Below are 22975 nucleotides of genomic sequence, written 5' to 3' on the forward strand. Positions count from 1 at the left end.
TTTTGGAGCCCAAAAAAATAAAGTCTGACACTGTTTCCACTGTTTGCCCATCTATTTCCCATGAAGTGATGGGACCAGATGCCATGATCTTCATTTTCTGAATGTTGAGCTTTAAGCCAACTTTTTCACTCTCCTCTTTCACTTTCATCAAGAGGCTTTTTAGCTCCTCTTCACTTTCTGCCATAAGGGTGTTGTCATCTGCATATCTGAGGTTATTGATATTTCTCCTGGCAATCTTGATTCCAGCTTGTGTTTCTTCCAGTCCAGCATTTCTCATGATGTACTCTGCATAGAAGTTAAATGAGCAGGGTGACAATATACAGCCTTGATGTACTCCTTTTCCTATTTGGAACCAGTCTGTTGTTCCATGTCCAGTTCTAACTGTTGCTTCTTGACCTGCATACAGTTTTCTCAAGAGGCAGGTTAGGTGGTCTGGTATTCCCATCTCTTTCAGGATTTTCCAAATACAAATGTACTTAGTGTACTAAAAATATACTGAGATACCATTTTTTCACCTTTCAGATTGGCAAAAATTTCAACATTTGAAAGGGCTATGAGGAAATAGGTACACTCCTGTATTACTGATGGGGGAGTCAATGGGGACAGCCCTAATAACTGGCAAAGTGGCAGTGTCTATCAAAATTATAAGGTGTGATGCCTTTTGGCCCAGCAGTCTCACATTGACAAATTTATCTTACAGATGGAGCATCATTCACAGTGTGAAATGCCGTGTGGACCAGGTTTTTCCACATGTGGACCAGCGTCATTTGAAATTGCAAAATAGTGTAAATAAACTATAAAACACACACACAAAGGAGTAAATGCAGAGAAAATAAGTGGATGAAAAAATAAGGGAAATTTCTACATACAAATATGGACAGAACTTAAAAATACTTTGTTAGTGAAGAGGGGAAGTGCAGAATAGTATGCTTTTTTTTTTAATTGGGGGAAAGGGCAAGAACATAGAAGAAAATGAGCCTATATTTACATTAAAAACTCTAGAAGAGTATGTGAGAAATTCATAGAAGTGGCTATGAAGGAAAGAGATAGGATGGATGGGCTATGTAATCTCTCTGATTCTCAGTCTTCTCATCTGTGAACTAGAGAATATAATTCTACTTATATCATTAATTATGAGAATTGAGTGAAAACTTGGCAATACAGTTGACCCTTGAACAATACAAGGGTCCACACAGCCGAAGATCTACACATAACTCATAGAAGGCCCTCCATATAGGTTCTTCTCCATCTGCGATTTTTCATCCATGGATTCAACCAACCATGGGTGTGTTTACCACTGAAAAAATCCTCATATAGTGACCCCAAACAGTTCAAACCCCTGTCCTTCAAGGATGCTTAGCAAGATGGTAGACCCAAATCAGAAATTCAATAGACAGTCACTCGTTTTTCCTCATCTTACCACTCTAATAACCAGCTAACTCAGGGGTCAGCAAACCATAGCCAGAGGGTCACAAACACCACACCACCACAAGTTCTGTAAATAAAGTTCCATGTCCACAGGGCCAAGTTCATTACTTTTTGTGTTTAGCTGCCTTCAGCTATAATAGCAGAGTTGAGTAGTTGCAATAGAGACTTATGGCCCTGCAAAACCTAAAATGTTTACCATCTGGTCCTTTACAGAAAAAACTGTGAACTTCTGGTCTCACCAAATGCAATCTTCTAATCACTAAATGATGAATCTTCCTAAGACACATCTCTCTCCCAGATCATGTGTCTGTGAATAACCATTCTTGATTCACACATGCTTCTCTTGTACCTTTATGCAGGTCTCCCAAAAGCTGCAAAGATCAATCATCGACGCATTTGGTATGGAATTGGCCTTGCTCTTGCCTCCGAGGTTACAGGGGATGATGTAATCTATACCCCCCTACCCTTGTACCACAGTGCTGCGCTTCTGATTGGCTTACATGGATGTATAGTGACTGGTAAGCTTTTCTTCTCAACAAGGTATTGAAGCCCAGTACACATTCAATGTGCTCATTCAGTTCAGTCGGTCAGTTGTGTCCGACTCTTTGTGACCCCATGAATTGCAGCACTCCAGGCTTCCCTGTCCATCACCATCTCCCAGAGTTCACTCAAACTCACATCCATTGAGTCGGTGATGCCATCCAGCCATAAGGAAAAGTAATACAAAATTTTCTATTTTCCTGTGTGCTAGGAATAGTGTTTAATTCCATGTTAATACTGAGTTTGTTTGGCTTACACATAGCAAACATTTAAAAGAATTTATAGTGAATGTCATGATGGTCCATTGGTTAGGACTCCACATTTTCATTGCTGAGGGCCTGGGTTCAATTCCTGATCAGGAAACAAAGATCCGACCAGCCCCAAGGCCAAATAAATAAATAAAAAGAATTTCTATTTTCTCATGCCTGCATGTCTTTTAATATAATGCTGTAATTGTTCAGCATATCAAAGAGCAAGCCTCTTTTAAATCTTTTAGGTCTTTATACAGGTTAAGATACTCGATCCTTTGATTCCACAAATAATTCTCTTATGTCATTTCTATCTTCAGAAATCTGCATGTTGATCTCCATTAGCACCTGGTTTAAACTTCTCATTCAGTTGGCCCATTCTACTTCATTCTTCCCTCTTCCCACAGGCTCTTAGCTCTGGTCAGAATACTTAGATTTCCCCATCTCTTCTCTTTCCTTCTGAAACTTTACATTTAAATTAGATTTGCCATTCTTACTACTGTCAACAGGATTTCTGCACCTTGTGTACATAAAGTCTCAGCCCAATATCCACCTCTTCAGGAGACTACCTCTAACTTGCCAACTAAACTAAAAAACTTAACTTTTTCTCCCATGTGACATTTTAAGTAATTACATATGTATATACAGTAACATATGCATATATTAATTCATATACAAATACACATGACTGCCCAAACCTCTGCTCCTTTTCCTCATCAGCTTACTGATCGGCTATAAAACACTTAATCCAGCATCAATACCAGCCTCCAAATCAGCAAGGAATGCCTGGGTCTGATCGTACTGTTGGGCCCTTCTAAAACAGAATGACTCTGAAGCCCTCCTAAGGATAAATCAATCAGTCATACGTCTATTTAAGCATAATAGATAAATGCTAAGAAGGAAAATGTAGTATTTTGTTTAAATTTCTCCTAAAACACTTGATTTTGCATGTTTAGGAGTAGAAATAAACTAATAACATGAAAAATACCTGTGATATTTTTATTCCACTTTTCTACATTTCATGCTTGTTAGGTTGAATATGATAGGTACATTGTTTTTACCTATCATATTAGTTTTCTATTTCCACTGTAACAAATGACCATGAACTTTGTGGTTTAAAACAACACAGGTTGGTTCTCTCCCTTTTTTGAAAGTCAGAAGTCCAAAAGTCAAGGTGTTAGTGAGGCTACATTCCTTCTGGAAGCTTGTAGGGAAGAGTCCATTTCCTTGCCTCTCCTAGCTCCTGGAAGCTGCTCACATTCTTTGGCTTGTGGCCCCTTTTTTCATCTTCAAAGCATTTCACTCACGTCTTTTGTTTTTGTCATGCTTTGTCCTACAACCCTTGACCTTCTTGACTTCTTATCACACCCTTGTGATTACATTGGTCTCTCCCAATCAGTTCGGTTCAGTTCAGTAGCTCAGTAGTGTCCGAATCTTTGCAACCCCATGGACTGCAGCATGCCAGGCCTCCCTGTCCATCACCAACTCCTGGAGTTCACTCAGACTCACATCCATTGAGTCAGTGATGCCATCCAGCAATCTCATCCTCTGTCGTCCCCTTCTCCTCCTGCCCCCAATCCCTCCCAGCATCAGAGTCTTTTCCAATGAGTCAACTCTTCTCATGAGGTGGCCAAAGTATTGGAGCTTCAGCTTTAGCATCATTCCTTCCAAAGAACACCCAGGGCTGATCTCCTTTAGAATGGACTGGTTGGATCTCCTTGCAGTCCAAGGGACTCTCAAGAGTCTTCTCCAACACCACAGTTCAAAAGCATCAATTCTTCGGTGCTCAGCCTTCTTCACATCCATACATGACCACAGGAAAAACCATAGCCTTGACTAGACGGACGTTAGTCGGCAAAGTAATGTCTCTGCTTTTGAATATACTATCTAGGTTGGTCATAACTTTTCTTCCAAGGAGTAAGCGTCTTTTAATTTCATGGCTGCAGTCACCATCTGCAGTAATTTTGGAGCCCCCAAAAATGAAGTCCGACACTGTTTCCACTGTTTGCCCATCTATTTCCCATGAAGTGATGGGACCAGATGCCATGATCTTCGTTTTCTGAATGTTGAGCTTTAAGCCAGCTTTTTCACTCTCCTCTTCCACTTTCATCAAGAGGCTTTTTAGCTCCTCTTCACTTTCTGCCATAAGGGTGTTGTCATTTGCATATCTGAGGTTATTGATATTTCTCCCAGCAGTCTTGATTCCAGCTTGTGTTTCTTCCAGTCCAGCGTTTCTCATGATGTACTCTGCATAGAAGTTAAATAAGCAGGGTGACAATATACAGCCTTGATGTACTCCTTTCCCTATTTGGAACCAGTCTGTTGTTCCATGTCCAGTTCTACTATGTTGCTTCCTAAGCTGCATACAGATTTCTCAGGAGGCAGGTTAGGTGGCCTGGTATTCCCATCTCTTTAAGAATTTTCCACAGTTTGTTGTGATCCACACAGTCAAAGGCTTTGGCATAGTCAATGAAGCAGAAGTAGATGTTTTTATGGAACTCTCTTGCTTTTTTGATGATCCAGTGAATGTTGGCAATTTGAACACTGTTTCCTCTGCCTTTTCTAAATCCAGCTTGAACATCTGGAGGTTCATGGTTCACGTACTGTTGAAGCCTGTGTTGGAGAATTTTGAGCATTACTTTGCTCGCGTGTGAGATGAGTGCAATTGTGCGGTAGTTTGAGCATTCTTTGGCATTGCATTTCTTTGGGATTGGATGAAAACTGACCTTTTCCAGTTCTGTGGCCACTGCTGAGTTTTCCATATTGAGTGCAGCACTTTCACAGCATCATCTTTTAGGATTTCAAATAGCTCAACTGGTATTTCATCACCTCCACTAGCTTTGTGCATAGTGATGCTTCCTAAGACCCACTTGACTTCACATTCCAGGATGTCTGGCTCTAGGTGAATGATCACACCATCATGATTATCTGAGTTGTGAAGATATTTTTTGTATAGTTCTTCTGTGTATTCTTGCCATCTCTTCTTAATATCTTCTGCATCTTTTAGGTCCCTACCATTTCTATCCTTGATTGTGCCCATCTTTGCATGAAATGTTCCCTTGCTATCTCTAATTTTCTTGAAGCGATCTTTAGTCTTTTCCAGTCTATTGCTTTCCTCTATTTCTTTGCATTGATCATTGAAGAAGGCTTTATTATCTTTCCTTGCTGTTTTTTGGAACTCAGCATTAAAATTGGCATATCTTTCCTTTTCTCCTTTGCCTTTCACTTTTCTTTTCTCAGCTATTTGTAAGCCCTCCTCAGACACCATTTTGCCTTTTTGCATTTCTTTTCCATGGGGATGGTCTTGATCCCTGTCTCCTGTACAATATCACAAACCTCCGTCCATAGTTCATCAGGCACTCTGTCTATCAGATTTAGTCCCTTAAATATATTTCTCACTTCCACTGTATAGTCATAAGAGATTTGATTTAGGTCATACCTGAATGGTCTAGTGGTTTTCCCTACTTTCTTTAATTTCAGTCTGAATTTGGCAATAAGCAGTTCATGATCTGAGCCACAGTCAGCTCCTGGTCTTGTTTTTGCTGACCGTATAGAGCTTCTCCATCTTTGCCTACAAAGAATATAATCAATCTGATTTCAGTGTTGACCATCTGGTGATGTCCATGTATAGTCTTCTCTTATGTTTTTGGAAGAGGGTATTTGTTATGACCAGTGCATTCTCTTGACAAAACTCTGTTAGCCTTTGCCCTGCTTCGTTCTGTACTCCAAGGCCAAATTTGCCTGTTACTCCAGGTATTTCTGGACTTCCTACTTTTGCATTCCAGTCCCCTATAATGAAAAGAACATCTTTTTTGGGTGTTAGTTCTAGAAGTTCTTGTAGGTCTTCATAGAACTGTTCAACTTCTGCTTCTTAAGCACTACTGGTTGGGGCATAGACTTGGATTACTGTGATGCTGAATGGTTTGCCTTGGAAACGAACAGAGATCATTCTGTCGTTTTTGAGATTGCATCCAAGTACTACATTTCAGATTCTTTTGTTGACCATGATGGCTACTCCATTTCTTCTACAGGATTCTTGCCCACAGTAGTAGATATAATGGTCATCTGAGTTAAACTCACCTATTCCAGTCCATTTTAGTTCACTGATTCCTAGAATGTCGACGTTCACTCTTGCCATCTCCTGTTTGACCACTTCCAATTTGTCTTGATTCATGGACCTAACGTTCCAGGTTCCTATGCAATATTGCTCTTTACATCATAGACTTTACTTCCATCCCCAGTCACATTCACAACTGGGTGTTGTTGTTGCTTTGGCTCCATCTCTTCATTCTTTCTGGAATTACTTCACCACTGATCTCCAGTAGCATATTCCGACCCAAGGGAGTTCGTCTTTCAGTGTCCTATCTTTTTGCCTTTTCTTACTGTTCATGGGGTTCTAAAGGCAAGAATACTGAAGTGGTGTGCCATTCCCTTCTCCAGTGGGCCACGTTTTGTCAGAACTTTCCACCATGACCCATCTATCTTGGGTGGCCCTACCCAGCATGGCTTCTAGTTTCATTGAGTTAGACAATGCTGTGGTCCATGTGATCAGATTGGTTAGTTTTCTGTGATTGTGGTTTTCAATCTATCTGCCCTCCCATGGAGAAGGATAATCTCCCCTTTTCAAGATCCTTAGTTTAATCACATCTACATAGTCCCTTTTGTCATGTAAGGTAGCATATTCATGGGTTCTAGAGATTAGGATGTGGATGTGTTGAGAACCATTATTCTGTCTATATCATCCACCATAGAAGACTATCTCCTGCTTGCTCAAGACGCTTACAAACTCTCCAGAATTGCAACCCTAGCTGCTTCTCCACGTTCATCTCCTTTGACCCACTCACCTTTCACCACTCTGGTCACAGACCAACTGAATCTTGGCCATCCCCCAACCTTCTGGACTGTCCTATCTTTAAGTTCATGTTTTTTCCTCTGCCAGGAAGTCTCTCATTTTTCTCCATATTCATTTCTCAAGACCTAATTCAAATCCTACCTTTTTTAAAATATGTCTTTCTCAGCCCTTGCCCAGGAAAAATTAATCTACCTCCCCCAACACACACACACACTTAGGGCTTCACTGGACTGTGTTTATTTATTGCAAGCTGACTTTTGCTAGAAAACCTTATGTCTTCTCCCCCACTATACTGTAATCTCCTATTGAATAAAACCATGTCTTATTCTTTTTTTTTTGCATTGAATATAGTTGGTCCCTAACACTTGTTTATGAATGTAATTCACATATGAATTTCAAAAGTGAAAAATATAACTTGGGACTGTTTTGGTAGCAGTCCTTTATTGGTACCTTCTATTCCTTCTCGCTAGGTGCTACTCTTGTTTTGCGGACCAAATTTTCAGCCAGCCAGTTTTGGGATGACTGCAGAAAATATAACATCACTGTCATTCAGTATATTGGTGAACTGCTTCGATATTTATGCAACTGTCCTCAGGTAACACTTCCTATGTTTCATTATCTTTTTGAAATGCTTAAGATGGGAATTCAAGTCACTTTGGATCATGCTAGGTTTCAACTGCTTCTCATATATCAGTTTTCAGTTTATACTATAGTTTTTCATTATAAAGTCTTGGCAGCACACCTACCATAGGGAATCTGTTGGTTAGTGTGCTAGTGGCTCAGTCATGTCCAACTCTTTGCAGCTCCATGGACTGTAGCCTGTCGGGTGCCTCTATCCATGGAATTCTCCAGGCAAGAATAATGGAGTGGGTAGCCGTTCGCTTATTCAGTGGATCTTCCAGATCCAGGGATCAAACCCGGGTCTTCTGCATTGCAGGCAGATTCTTTACTGTCTGAGCCACCAGGAAAGCCATTACTTGATGGCAGTCATTGTAATAGGGCTTCCCAGGCAGCTCAGTGGTAAAGAATTTGCCTGCCAAGCAGGAGGCACAGGTTCGATCCCTGGGTTGGGAAGACCCCTGGAGAAGGGAATGGCAACCCATTCCAGTATTCTTGCCAGGAGAATTCCATGGACAGAGGAGCCTGACAGTCTATAGTCCCTGAGGTCACAAAAGTCAGATATGACTGAGCATGCACACAAAGCAAAGTTGCTGTGATAACGTTATTCCCTGCCTTTTTACCTGTTTTCATACCTTACCCTCTACCAGCATATCCTCTGCTTCCTCCTCTAGTTTAAACCTTACTCACTGTCAAAGCCCAGCTTCAGTGATACCTCACATGTTAAACTTATGTGAGTCACCCAAACAGAAGTCATTGCTTCCTTCCTGTACCTCATTTCTTTTCTCCTCCTTTGTGGCCCTTGTTACTTTGCAAGTGTTGGTCTTCATGCCTCCCATGGGACCACATCTCATCGCCTTGCCCTCTCTTATACCACATTCATGCAGAAAACTTTTACTTAATGTTGCTTAGTGAATTAACTTAGGAACCATCTGACCAAATCTGTTACCAAGCTTAGAACAGATGTCCCAAGGTAATGACTCCAAGTACTGTGGATCTGCCCTGCCTGTAGATACCCACATATCTTGATGGGGTTGTTTGAAAGAGCTCGTTCTGCCCAGGTTCTCAGCTCTCATCAGAGAGGGCAGCCTGCCTGGGACCATATCAAGGTCCCAATTTTTTACACCCATTATTTTGCACCTACTCATTCTTTACTGTATGAATTTATCCCGTGCACCATAGGATGTATAATAGCATTCTTGGCTTTTACGCAGGACATGCCAGTGATACCCTCCCCATCCTCCCAGGTCATCATAATCAGAATGTCTTCAGACATTGCCAGATATCCCCTGGCAGGCAAAATCAACCCTTCATTAGGACCACTAAACTAGGCAATGCAATAAACTCACCAGATTCTACTTTCTTTAATCCTTTTACTCATCAAAAGAAAACAAACTCAAAGGATCACTAACTTGATCAACTGCTATTTATAAGCACCGGTTATATTCAGTTTCGGAGAAGGCAATGGCACCCCACTCCAGTACTCTTGCCTGGAGAATCCTATGGACAGAGGAGCCTGGTAGGCTGCAGTCCATGGGGTCACTAAGAGTCGGACACGACTGAACAACTTGACTTTCACTTTTCACCTTCATGCATTGGAGAAGAAAATGGCAATTCACTCCAGTGTTCTTGCCTGGAGAATGCCAGGGACAGGGGAGCCTGGCGGGCTGCTGTCTATGGGGTCGCACAGAGTCAGACATGACTGAAGTGACTTAGCAGTAGCAGTATGTTCAGTTTATATATAGGCTACCTTAGAAATATTGCAGATCCAGTTCCAGACCATCACAACAAAGCGAATTCCACAATAAAGCAAGTCACATGAATGTTTTGGTTTCCGAGTGCACATAAAAGTTATGTTTATACCATGCTGTAGTCTTTTAAGTGTGCAATAGCATTATATCTTTAAAAAACAGTGTATATACCTTAATTTTAAAATACTTTATTGCTAAAAATGTTAACCATCATCTAACAATGCTGGCTTGCCACCAGCCTTCACTTTGTGAAAAAAATAAAGAAATATCTGCAAAGCACAATGAAACAGGGTATGCCTGTAACAAAAGCAGTGTGACGGAAAGAAGTATAAGATGCTCTTGCCTTAGTTCTTTCCCTTCTAACTTCATGTGGTCTCTGCCCACATGGCACTTCATTAGACAGATCCTTCCTACTGATTCTCAAGCACACCGTCCTGCCCCTCACCATGCATCTTGTGGGTTACTGCTTTCTATGGCACTGTCACTTCTGACACAGGGCAGGTTTGTATGACTGTTGTCTTTCTCCTCCAGTTAAATGAAAGCTCCATGCACCAGGGGCTTTGTTGATTGCCAGATCTCTGGCACTGAGATCCGTATCTGGCACATTCTAGGCATCAACAAATTTTGCTGAATGAACCTCTAAATTCTTGCTCCTGAAAGATATATAATTGACTTGAGGGAAGTAATGTGTTCCCCCAAAATATCTGGGCTTAGCACACATTATTCTAATTCATGAAGCAGAGTCAACAGATTCCTGAGGGTCATAATTAGCTATGAGTTGGGTGAGGACCTTTCCCATAGCAATTTCTGTTTTTCACATGAATATTCCACCTGGTCTGGAAGATTGCATGCCTCTGTATCAAACCCCAGAAATCCATATAGGGCCCGCTATTTGGCTTTTCTTCTCTGCCTTAAAAACACCTCATTGTCAGTTAGAAGTCTCCTGAGGGAGGAGCATGTTAGGTTTTTTTCCTGTTAGTTCTAAGGGGAGCCACCTTTGGAGTCGAGGAAAACATGTTCATATGTCACTTTTTCAGGTTCATACCCATACACACACTTCCACATTTCCTTTTTATTAATATTGTCTCAGATGCTGGAAAGCATTCAGTTTGATTGGGGTTTTACATCATCAAAATATATTATGATTTGGTGTATAATAGTAGTACATGGACAGCCTCTAATCTAGAAAGAGATTTGGAGTTTCTGTTTACCCTTGATTTACCCCACCCCTGAGTTCTGGTCTGGTTTGTCTGGAAAATACTTACTAGTATTGTAAGAAATGCTCAAAGTCATCTCAATAAACCTTCAGTTAAAGGTTTTTTAAAATGTTATGATCTTTTGTATAGAAAATGCAAATCAAAAATACAATGAGGTAGCATAGTGGTCAGAATGGCCATCATCAAAAAAATCTACAAACAATAAATGCTGGAGAGGGTGTGAAGAAAAGGGAACCCTCCTATAGTGTTGGTGGGAATGTAAATTGGTACAGCCACTATGGGGAACAGTATGGAAATTCCTTAAAAAACTAGAAATAGAGCTACCCTTTGATCCAGCAATCCCGCTCCTGGGCTTATATCCAGAGAAAAACATGGTCCAAAAGGATACATGCACCCCAGTGTTCACTGCAGCAGTTTACAATAGCCAAGGCATGAAAGCAGCCTAAATGTCCATCAATAGAGGAATGGATAAGATGTGGCAGATGTATACAATGGAATATTACTCAGCCATTAAACAGAATGAGATAATGCCATTTGCAGCAATATGGATGGACCTAGAGGGTGTCATACTGAGTGACGTAAGTCAGACAGTGAAAGAGAAACATCCTCTGTTATCACTTAAATATGGAATCGTAAAAGAAATATATAAATGAACTCATTTACAAAACGGAAATAGACTCACAGACTTAAAGAACAAATTTATGGTTGCCAGCAGGGGAAGGAATAACTAGGGAGTTTGGCATCGACATGTACACAGCGCTATATTTAAAATGGATAACCAACAAAGACCCACTCTATAGCACAGGGAACTCTGCTCAAGATTATGTAACAACCTAAATGGGAAAAGAGTTTTTAAAAGATTAGAAACACGTATATGTATAACTGAATCATTTTGCTGAACATCTGAAACTTTCACTGCATTGTTAATCAACTATACTCCACTAAAAAATAAAAAGTTAAAAAAGAGGAGATGATATATATGTAATGAAATATTGCCATTTGCAGCAATAACAGCAAAAGTGGATATAAACTAGAACTGATGGTGGAAGGTTCTGCATCAATATCATCAGAAATGCCCTCAGCTTTCAAGCTTCTGAAATTGGCTGATCCTGGAGCAGCTAAATCTACCGTCAGCCGCCAGGCACTGGATATCAGGGAGGCAACTCCTACCCTAGCTAAGCATATGAACCAAATGACACCCATCCACAGAATGACCTGGTTCATCAGGAGAATCTGGGGCAATATTGAGAAGATGCTTCTCTTCCCTCTCCTGGATCATGTCCAGTAGCTCCCTTGGTAAAGCAGAGGACTAGGGAGAAATGCACGAGCCACCCTAAGGCAGGAGTTCAGTTTTGGCTCAACAGGCTTAATATAGCGCTTAAGAGCAAGGACTCTGGAGGCAGCAGGTCTGAACTCTGACCATTTGAGCAGCATGGTCAACCTCTCTCAATCTTTTATCAGAGACAGGAGACTTATTGTCTGGGGAAGACCTAGAGAAGCTCTGAACTTCTCAAGGACCCTAGGAGCAGAGGAGGGCAGGGGTTGAGGCACTGAGAGCAGAGACTGAGTAACTGTCTACTTACTGACCAGCTGCCTTCCCCTGCACAGCTTTCAGAACTCTTTTAGTAAGTGATGCTTGCAGGCAAGATGTCGGAGGAGAGGTATACTTTGTTGTTGCTGTTCAGTCCCCTAGTTGTGTCTGTCTCTTCGCGACCCTATGGACTGCAACACGCCAGGCTTCCCTGACCCTCACCATCTCCTGGAGTTTGCCCAAGTTCATGTCCATTCCATTGGTGATGCCATCCAGCCATCTTAGGAGTCATTCTTAGGGAGAACTAAACTTTCCCAGAAAAGAAACTGGACATTGGCTTAGACAGAGCAGCTCAAGCATCTTTTTGTTGCCTTGTGCGTGCTCAGTTGCTTCATTGCTGTCCAACTCTTTGTGACCCCATGGGCTGTAACCCATCAGGCTCCTCTGTCCATGGGATTCTCCAGGCAAGAGTACGGGAGTGGGTTACCGTGCCCTCCTCCAGGGGATCTTCCCAACCCAGGGATCAAACCTGAGTCTTTTATGTCTCCTACATTGGCAGGTGGGTTCTTTACCATTTAGTGCCACCTTGGTTGTCTTACTCCTAAATATGAACAGATTCCAAAGGAAAACCTCTAACAGGAAAGATCATTTTTAAACCAGAAGAAGAAAGAGCATTAATTCAGACAGTAGGAGAAGACTTCCAGAAATCAATAATTAATATTCTTAGAAATGTTAGAGTAGATATTATATCCATAAACCAAAATAGTATGCTACTAAAAAAGCCAGAATAATGCCTCCTGAAAAATAAAAATATGATTTAAAAATTACTTAATCCATAGAAAAGTTGCCAGATAAAGTTGAGTAATCTTACAGAAAATTGGAGGAAAGATAAAGTGATAGACATGAGTGGAGACAAAATAAGAAAATTAGAGGATCCAAAAGATTCAGTATCTGATTAATAGGACATTAGGGAAAGGATAGCAAAAATGGAGAGGAGGAAATGATTAAGAAATAACACAAGAAAACTTCCCAAAACTGAAGGATGCATTGAAAGGGCTAATTGAGTACCTAAGAAAATTAGTGGAATTTTTTTAAAAGCTTAAACTACACTATGATGTTATTTAAGGCTATCAAAAGAGAGAGAGGATTCTATACGAATAACATTTGACTTGCCAACAGCAACACTCAAGCTAGAAGACACAGGAAGCTGTGCTTTCAAAATTCTAAGTAAACATTATTAATGATCTAGAATTTTATATACAACCAAATTATTAATCAAGGGTAAAATAAGATTTTTCAGACATTCAAAGTCTCAAAAACAAACCTTACCTGCTGTATACCGTCCTTTAGGAAGTTCCTAGAGAAAATATTCCATCCAAACAGGAGAGTGAAAAACCAAAAAGGAAGATCCAGGATCCAGGGAAAAGAGACAAAGGATATTCCTAGGCCAGGAGAACAACTAGTCCAGATTGGAACAAAAGGATAAAAGGAAGAAAAATGGAAAAAAAGGAAATTATATCATCTGATAGAAGGAGTATCATTGTATTTAGATGCTTTTGGAGGATAAGGAAAGAACTACAAATAAAAACTAAGAAAATCAAGCAAATGGGCAGGGAGGAAATTATTCCTAAGAAAAACAAACATTTGTTCAAGAATTTGTTCATAGTATGTTACTGAGTTCATCAGTGGTGAGTTAGGGGCAGAATAATGTGAACATTGAATATTGTTTTAACCAAAAATTGTGATATTGGAAAATTGAGAGAGAATTTAATCCCCATCCAGCACAATGGGAAATCAGTAAATAATGTCTAAAGTGTTTACTCGAAAGATAGCAGATCTTTTCATTTAGAAACACGGAGGTGAGAAGCAGCAGCAACAAGCATTAAAAGCATCTGCCTCTGGGTAGTAGGCTGGAGTCAAAGGATGAAGACAGATAAATGGAATAACATTTCTTCATATAAAAGCCTTTCAGTACTGCTGGGTTCTTAAACTCTGTGTGTGTGTGTCGCTTTTTCTTAACTAAGGAAAAGCATGCTCTCTGAAGTCATATAGATTTGGATTTGAATTTTGGAGCAACTGTGTTTCTCCCCGTGTGATCTTGGGCAAATTACTTTAAACTTTACAAAGTTCTGTTTCCTCAACTGTAATCTGAGGCAAATACTTGATTATCTCTCACATTTCAGTAGGGCTCCTTCGGACCTTAAGATAATACAGGGCAATTGCCTGACACATAGCAAAACCCTTAATAAAAGTCTTCTGCTTCTTCTGATTACCTGGCACCCTTCACCCTCTCTGAACACCCTGACCTCTGACCCTTCATCAGTCATTCAATCCGCGGTGGATTAAAATGCCCCAGGTGTGTTTGCATGTTGCACCTCACCTGTAACGTGGAATAGAATGTTTGATCTTTGTTTAAAAAAACAAATGAGCAGGTGACCCTTGACCTAAAATACAGTTCCTTTGGGGAGTGGCTCTGGTAATGAGGAAATTCCAAAAAGAGAAACACTGCTACTCACAGGCCCTGGTGATCAAAAGCTTAGGTGAGAACCAGACATCTCCAAAGGCTCCAGGAACTCTCAAACATTTCTAGCCTACAGCCTTAATCCCTTTTGCTGGTGTAATTGGATCTCTCGGTTTATGATGAACACTAAGCTGGTGGTATTGTGACTGTGAGCCCAGCTACCTGGCACCTGCAGGTGACAGATGCACCTGTGAGGCCAGCCCACTTCCCACATTTCAGAGCGCTGCAGTCTCCTGCATCCTAAGCCCTCCCTGGTGTGGATGTCCCAGCTGTGAACTGTTGAACAGGATGGCTGGTGTTTTCATGGCGGAGGTTATGTCTTCTTTTACTACAGGAATTATACTCTATGCAAAGCACAGGGCCAGGCACTATGGACAATATATAGAGAAATTTGGACTAAAAGGAGCCTGCAGTCTAATTAGACAAAGAAATGAACTAAGAGGACAATGGTGGACTGCATGTAGAAGAAGTAAGGTCTTGGGTTTACATTCTGAATTGCTACTCTTGAACTTCTCACACAGGCCTTGGGACCAAGTCAGGTGGTTATTTTTAAGCAAATATTTTTAATGTTTTATTCTCAGAGTGGCAGTGAGGCACACCAGTGTTGGGGCAAGGATAGTCTCTGCAAAGCTGACAGTCCTTGCTGAGGAATAGTGCCTTATAGACAAGGTGACCCTATCTATAAGTCACTATCCAAACAGGGCCATTTGAGAGCAGAAGGCGTGTCGCTAAGTAGCACATCGGAACAACAGGTGTAAACCAGGACTGGCCCTGGCAAACCAGCTGTATGGTGTCCTGACTGCTGTTGTTATTGTTTTAATCATCAAGTCATGTCCAACTCTTTTGCAACCCTCTAGACTATAGCCCACCAGGATCCTCTGTCCCTGGGACTTCCCAGGCAAGAATACTGGAGTGGGTTGCCATTTCCTTCTCCAGGGAATCTTCCCCACCCATGGATGAAACTTGTGTCTCCTGCATTGGCAGAAGGATTCTTTACCACTGAGCCACCTGCAAAGCCCATCCTGACTTATCGGTACTTGATAATTATAAAAGGGATCCAAGTAACCTAGGGACCAAGAGAGCTGATGAAGAGAATAGGTTCCCACTCAGAACAAGTAGATTCGTGCAAGTTCAGAAGGCTTCTCAGGTAAGACTTCTCAATACACTGGTTAAGAACCACTGGCTCAGACTTCCCTGGTGGTCCAGGGGTTAATAATCTGCACTTCCACTGCAGAGGGTGCAGGTTTGATGCCTAATTGGGGAACTAATATCCTGCAAGCCATGTGGTGGGGCCAAAAAAAAAGAACCACTGGCATGAAGCCCCTAGTCTGTCTCTCTGCCTACACATTTCCTCCTCATAAGACTGCACAAGGGGCCCGCTTTTAACTAGGGACAGGTATTGTCCACCTCTCTGGTTAGATCTCCTGAAAGAACTTTGTCACTTGAATTTTGACCAAGGAGCTACTTAAAAATTAAATGCTCACACACTGCTCCACTGGCTCCTTGACACCTCTTGCATGGAAACCATTCAAGTTTTGTTTGGTTTGGTTTTTAACCACCGGATCAAAGGTTCTCCCCTTGTCAGAGAACTGCCAGCCTCTCACTGCAAACAGTTTTTTTTGTTGTTGTTGTTCCCAAAAAGGGTCTCTTATTCCAAAATCATTTCACAGTGATTTCACAGAGTATGAAATAATGTAGAAATGCTCTTCAGAATGTCTGCTCTTTTAAGCAAATCGCTGTTCAGTTAAAGACATTCGTATTTGAGAGTAGAGGAGAGCCATAGTTACCTAGCACTTTCACCTCTCTCCATCCTGTTTTCTCTCAAAGGTCATCGAGCTACACATTTTGCAAGTTAAAATTATACTTATTTACCTGCCCCTCCCTCCAAGCTGTGATCGCCTGACCTCAATCAAGTGTCTCATTAATATAAAATATCATTAAAATTACCTAAGGTTCGGGCATATTTATAGGGCCTCATAAATGTGATTGAATGGAAAACAGCCCAGTTCTTATCCACCTCTCTTGCTGATTGATAAAGCTCAGCTTTCAGTTGTGTATTCAAAATAGCTTTTCCATTGTGATTTCCATTTATAGCAAAGCATATTCCTCCAGGCCACCTGAGGCAGCTGGAAGCCAGTTCCTGCCCCCTTTTCCCCTCCACCTGCTCTTGTGATTACCTGGTCTCTCTAGACAATGAATGCGTGAGCAAGAGTCTTCTGTCCAGTCCCATCAGGCCCTCACGGGAGCGCTCTTGACTGACTCTATAGAAAATGATCCTCTCTCTCTCTCCCTGGACTGTGTTCCCATTTTCTTCTTCACTGTCAAGTGAAGACTATAGCTTCAGATTGTGTCCCTCTCTGACAGACCGCTTCCCATGGCACCTACGATTCACTGAGATTCGCCAGCCTCATCAAGAGAACAGTCAACATGCGCAGGGAGCTCAGCTCAGTGCTCTGTGATGACCTGGAAGGGTGGGATGGTGGTGCAAGAGGGAGGGGATATATGCATACATGTAGCTCATTCACATCATTGTACAGCAGAAACTAACATAACATCGTAAAATAATTATACTTCAATATAAAACTTAGAAGGAAAACAACATGTGACTCAAGCTTCAGATTGGATGGGGATTAAATACTGGCATCACTTAGTTTTTGGTCCAGTTGTCTCATATCACCTCTTAAAAATCAAAATGGGAAAATACAAGTCTTTCGGCTATTAAGTTCCCAGTGTCGGCCCATGCTGTGATGGGAGTGAGGGGTTGGGTATGTGTGGGGGACAATAAAGGCGTGCACTAAGGTCAATTCATAACCAACATAAATATGTAGAAACACAAAGGCCATTATTAATATGCAAGTACAGCCTCCCAAGATGTTTCAGTTTGGTCTCTTCTTTCTCCTGCTACAGAAACCAAATGATCGTGACCACAAAGTCAGAATGGCAATGGGAAATGGCTTACGAGCAGATGTGTGGAGAGAATTCATCAGGAGATTTGGGGATATTCACATTAATGAGTTCTATGCTTCCACTGAAGGCAATATTGGATTTATGAATTACACGAGAAAAATTGGTGCAGTTGGAAGAGTAAACTACCTACAGAGAGTAAGTATGTTGGAAAACGAGGGCATCTGTAGCCAGCTTTCAGTACATGGAGATTTCTTGAAAGCTGTATCATGATGATGCTCTTATAAGAATTCCATGACCCATCTATATCACCAAGAGAGGTTTTGCTCATTCTCTATGACAATGACCTAAAACTGACAGGGTCCTTTAATTTTCACATATGAATTTCTATTAATGACAATCCACTATGTTTTCCATCTATAACTTGTGTGAAGTCTTTAATGCCATTTATACTTGTATATGTTAAAAACACTTGAAGGTTACCAGTTCTGTATGTTAACTACACATTGTGACATGTGTCACCATCAAGAGGCTGGTGGAGGGTCTTTTTATACATATAGGTGCAGGGCCCTGTCCCCAGAGCTTTGGAAGGAGGGACACCTTGTGTTCACCTTTGTGTTCACCTTTGTTCAAAGGAGGGCTTCCCTGGTGGCTCAGAGGTTAAAGTGTCTGCCTGCAGTGCGGGAGACCTGGGTTCAACCCCTGGGTTGGGAAGATCCCCTGGAGAAGGAAATGGCAACCCACTCCAGTATTCTTGCCTGGAGAATCCCATCAATGGAGGAGCCTGGTGGGCTATAGTCCATGGGGTTGCAAAGAGTTGGACACAACTGAGCAACTTCGCTTTCACTTTCTTTTGTTCAAAGGAGGGTGGGCCCAAACATCAGTATTTTTTTTAGTATTTTTAGAAATAAAGTTTTTAATTGGAGGATAATGGCTTTATAATGTTGTGCTGGTTTCTGCCATACAACAACATGGATCAGCTATGAGTGTGTGTGTGTGTGTGTGTATGTGTGTTTATCTTCTGTCTTGAACCTCCCTCCCACCCACCTCATATCCCACCCTTCTAGGTAGTATTTTTTTAAAGCTATTCAACCAAGATTAAGAACTGCTCCTTTGAGAGAACCAGGATGCATCCGAGTTCTAGGATGCAATTGTGTTCACCTGGTAACCACACTGGGCTTCCCAGGTGGTGCTAGTGGTAAAGAACCTGCCTGCCAATCCAGGAGACTAAGAGACACAAGTTGGGAAGATCCCCTGGAGGAGGGCATGGCAGCCCACTTCAGTATTCTTGGCTGGAGAATCCCATGGACCGAGGAGCCTGGCGGGCTACAGTCCATAGTGTCACACACAGCTGGACACGGCTGAAGTGACTTAGTACCACGCCATAGTAACTATACGAGAAAGATATTTCTTATGTGTAAGCCAGCTCATGCAGCATTTTCTTTTCCCTCTCAGTCATTTTATTGCCTCATCTCCAGACAATCTCTTTGCTTTTTATTGTGTCTGAGCAGTCTTCCAGATGACCACCTATTCTGCAAAATTCCAGAAACGTTCAGCAAATGCTGAATCTTCACTGACTTGAGCAGTCATTACTGTTGTTATGCCTTGAGCACCTCATCCTGCCTGGGCATGAAACAGCCACACCAGAGCTCCCAGGCAACTGATGCCCCCAGGGACTGAGCAACCAAGTACAGAGGACAATAGTCCTCGTGCATAAGAGAGCTGGCCCAAAAGACCAAATTCCAGTACCATCCCAGACTAGCCCAAGGTCATGCCCTTTCCCATGGTCATGCCTCAACTTCAGAAATAAAACAGAAAGGGAAAATATAGAGCCTAGTACCTGGCCCAAACTTATGTAATAAGGGGAAAGAGTTGTTGAAAGAATTACATTAGATAGAATATAGCCCAATGCCTGCCATATAACAGCCTTGAATAGCTGTAAAGATTATTATCATTCCATTCTTTGTATCCTGGCCTGATCTCCTGGGATTTCCAAGTCCAAGGCACCTCTCTAACAATAAGAGCCAAGCCTATACTACACATGTCCCTCCACTGTCGTCTATACCTGTGCCACCCAGTACAGTAGCCACTAGCTACACATGGCTATTTAAATTATGTCAATTTTTAATCAGTTCTTCATTTGACCTAGCCACATTTCAAATGCTTAGTAGCCACATGTGTTTAGTGACTACCACGTTGACTAGTACAGTTATAGAACATTTCCATCACCATAGAAGATTCTACTGGGCAGCTCTACTACAGACTTGAGAATCACTGTTGAGAGGGTCAATCTTCTCTAGTCAGGGTCAGGCCAACCTGGGTGAGTCCAAACCTTGGAAACCCAGGATAAATGCAGTTCAAAAACAAGAGAGGGCAGACAGCTGAGCTGAGGCCTGGTGCAAGATATCTATGTGGTCACTTAAGTGTTAGTCACTCAGATGTGTCTGACTCTTTGCGACCCCATGGACCATAGCCCGCCAGGCTCCTCTGTCCATGGGATTCTCCAGGCAAGAATACTGGAGAGGGTTGCCATTCCCTTCTCCAGGGATCTTCCCAACCTGAGTCTCCTGCATTGCAGGCAGATTCATTACCATCTGAGCCACCAGGGCACTACTGACACTCAAAGACATGAGTTGCAAGGACTTCTGTGCTGGTCCAGAGGTTAAGATCTCACCTTCCAATGCAAGGGGTGCAGGCTCAGCTCCTGGTAGAGGAGCTAAGATCCCACATGCCTTGCAGCCAAAAAACCAAAACATAAAACAGACATAATATTATAACAAATTCAATAAAGACTTTTAAAATAGTCCACATCAAAAAAGATATCTTTTTAAAAAGTGAGTTTCAGGGAAACATTCAAACCAAACCTGAGAAGTTGATGTTGTGTATTACTAGTTCTTTCCTTCTCATCCACTGATTGCCATGTTTTGTCATTTTCTACTTTAAACAAAACCATATTTTATAACTTAAAAAAAAGATTACCATACATTTGATAGGGAAAGAAGCAATAGTTACCACCCTTAATTTTTTTCACATTCTTGCAAATAAACAAGATCTACATTTGTTGACTATATATACTATTTGGTTTTTAATGGTTATCTGCTACTACAAAAGCATATGATTGGTTAATTTATGTATAGATTTGAATATAAATTTGAAATGGACATAGTAATCATAGTTAATAATTAAGTCTAAATACTATGATGTTTGTGTTTTGCTGCAAGTGTAGAGAATAATATACTTATTGCTCTTACTGAGTTATATAAATTTAAATTCTTATGCCCTTGGATTATAGTAACAAGAAATACAGTAAAATTTTAATAATTTTATAGCCATGGCATGAAACAAATTATACCATTGTACCACTGAATCTTAAATGTATTTGAGGACATGTCCCTGGAACAGAAAACATTTAACCGTGGTGTATTAACATTAAACAAGATTTTTTGTGTGTGGGGGGGTGGGTGTTAAATAAGACTTTAAAAGCCCATTAGTGATATATCCATCAAAGAACATGTATGAGAATATTCATAACAGCTTTATATTTAATAGTCTAAAACTACAAATAATCCAAATGTCCATTAACAGGAAAAGAGATAAATAAAGTATGGTATATTCATACAAGGAAAGTTGCGTGTCAATAAAAAGTATATCACTGACACAAACACCAGCAGGGAGGGAGGAATATCACAGACATGTTGAGTGAAAGCAGCAGATATGAAGGCATATATTTATTTCATGTATTTGATGCTTAAGACTACTTGATAGTAATAAAAATCAGAATAGTGACTTGAGAGAGAGGGGCAGGAGGAAACTTCTTAAGGTAATAGAAATGTTTAGTATCTTGATCTGGACAGTAGTTACGTAAGTGTATGCATATGTAAAAATTCATCAAGCTGTACACTCATGGTATCCGTACTTTATATACTTTCTGTATGCTATAACACAATAAACAATGAAAATTTGTGAAAGAATATGTGCTCAAAATGATCCATTTTAATTTTACTAGAAAGTCATAAATTATGAGCTGATTAAATATGACGTAGAGAAAGATGAACCCGTTCGAGATGGAAATGGATACTGCATCAAGGTTCCCAAAGGTACAGTAAAATTTTGTTATATTAACCTGTCATGTCTTATCTTAACCGAGTGAACCTTAAGAACTAACATATCACTGCTAAAATGAACATGTAAAATTTTCCAGAGTGGGTGGGGGAAGAGGTTTACTTTGTACCTCTGGAAATAGAGAAATTCCAAAAGGCAACGATTTACGACCACATGAAATGTAACTATAATTTGAAACCTTGCTTAGTAACTTCTTCATTATGAACGGGATATGTAATTATGGTTACAAAACTATAGCTAGTTTTAGGAGGCTTTTACTTTAAAGCTTAAACTACCATGCATTTGTCAAATTAGGTATATAAATCATTATTCAGTAAAATATTACTATTAAAAGAATTACAAATGTGTAACCATAGAGAATATGTACTCTGTGTGTGTGTACATGGTGTACATATGTCTGTATATGATGTACATGGAAATACACATACATGTGCATGTAAAATGATACTTTCTGCAGCCAACTTGTTACCAGTGGGTTGTATGCCATCTGTTTGAAAGGCAGGTTAATAATAAAATTTTCCTACTGCTAGCACATAAAGCAATGGCACCCCACTCCAGTACTCTTGCCTGGAAAATCCCATGGACAGAGGAGCCTGGTGGGCTGCAGTCCATGAGGTCGCTGAGAGTTAGACAAGACTCAGTGACTTCACTTTCACTTTTCACTTTCATGCATTGGAGAAGGAAATGGCAACCCACTCCAATGTTCTTGCCTGGAGAATCCCAAGGACGGCGGGGCCTGGTAGGCTGCCGTCTATGGGGTCGCACAGAGTCGGACACGACTGAAGCGACTTAGCAGCAGCAGCACATAAAATAGCTATATTCTTCCTTCTGTCTTAGGTGAACCTGGACTCCTGGTTTGCAAAATCACAGAGTTAGCACCATTTAATGGCTATGCCGGAGGAAAGAGTCAGACGGAGAAGAAAAAACTGAGAGATGTCTTTAAGAAAGGAGACCTCTATTTTAACAGTGGAGATCTCTTAATGATTGACCACGAAAATTTTATCTACTTCCACGACAGAGTTGGAGACACATTCCGGTTGGTTTCTCTGAATTATTGAACCAAAAACAAACACATGCACAATTTGGCTTACTTCTAAATTAGAATCATGTTCCATTTTGGTTGTGGTGTTCCATTTCCTTCTCTCTGTCATGTCAGTTCAACCTCCTGTATTCCCAGAAAGGTCTTCCCTGATGGTTCAGCGGTAAAGAATCCACCTGGAATGCAGGAGACACAGGTTCGACC

General features: G+C 41.0%; 1 protein-coding gene across 1 annotated transcript in view; it reads left to right on the forward strand.

Moving 5' to 3' along the window:
- SLC27A2 (solute carrier family 27 member 2) overlaps positions 1–22975 on the forward strand; it is a 51555-nt gene that overhangs the window by 19660 nt on the left and 8920 nt on the right. Inside the window, exons 3-7 of the mRNA XM_005685790.3 lie at positions 1788–1946; positions 7539–7663; positions 17614–17808; positions 21617–21707; positions 22570–22768. Of these exons, the coding sequence (XP_005685847.2) occupies positions 1788–1946; positions 7539–7663; positions 17614–17808; positions 21617–21707; positions 22570–22768 (769 nt within the window). The remainder of the gene's footprint in view (positions 1–1787; positions 1947–7538; positions 7664–17613; positions 17809–21616; positions 21708–22569; positions 22769–22975) is intronic.

This window comes from Capra hircus, chromosome 10, assembly GCF_001704415.2.
Source record: "Capra hircus breed San Clemente chromosome 10, ASM170441v1, whole genome shotgun sequence".
NCBI classification, from domain to species: Eukaryota; Metazoa; Chordata; class Mammalia; order Artiodactyla; family Bovidae; genus Capra; species Capra hircus.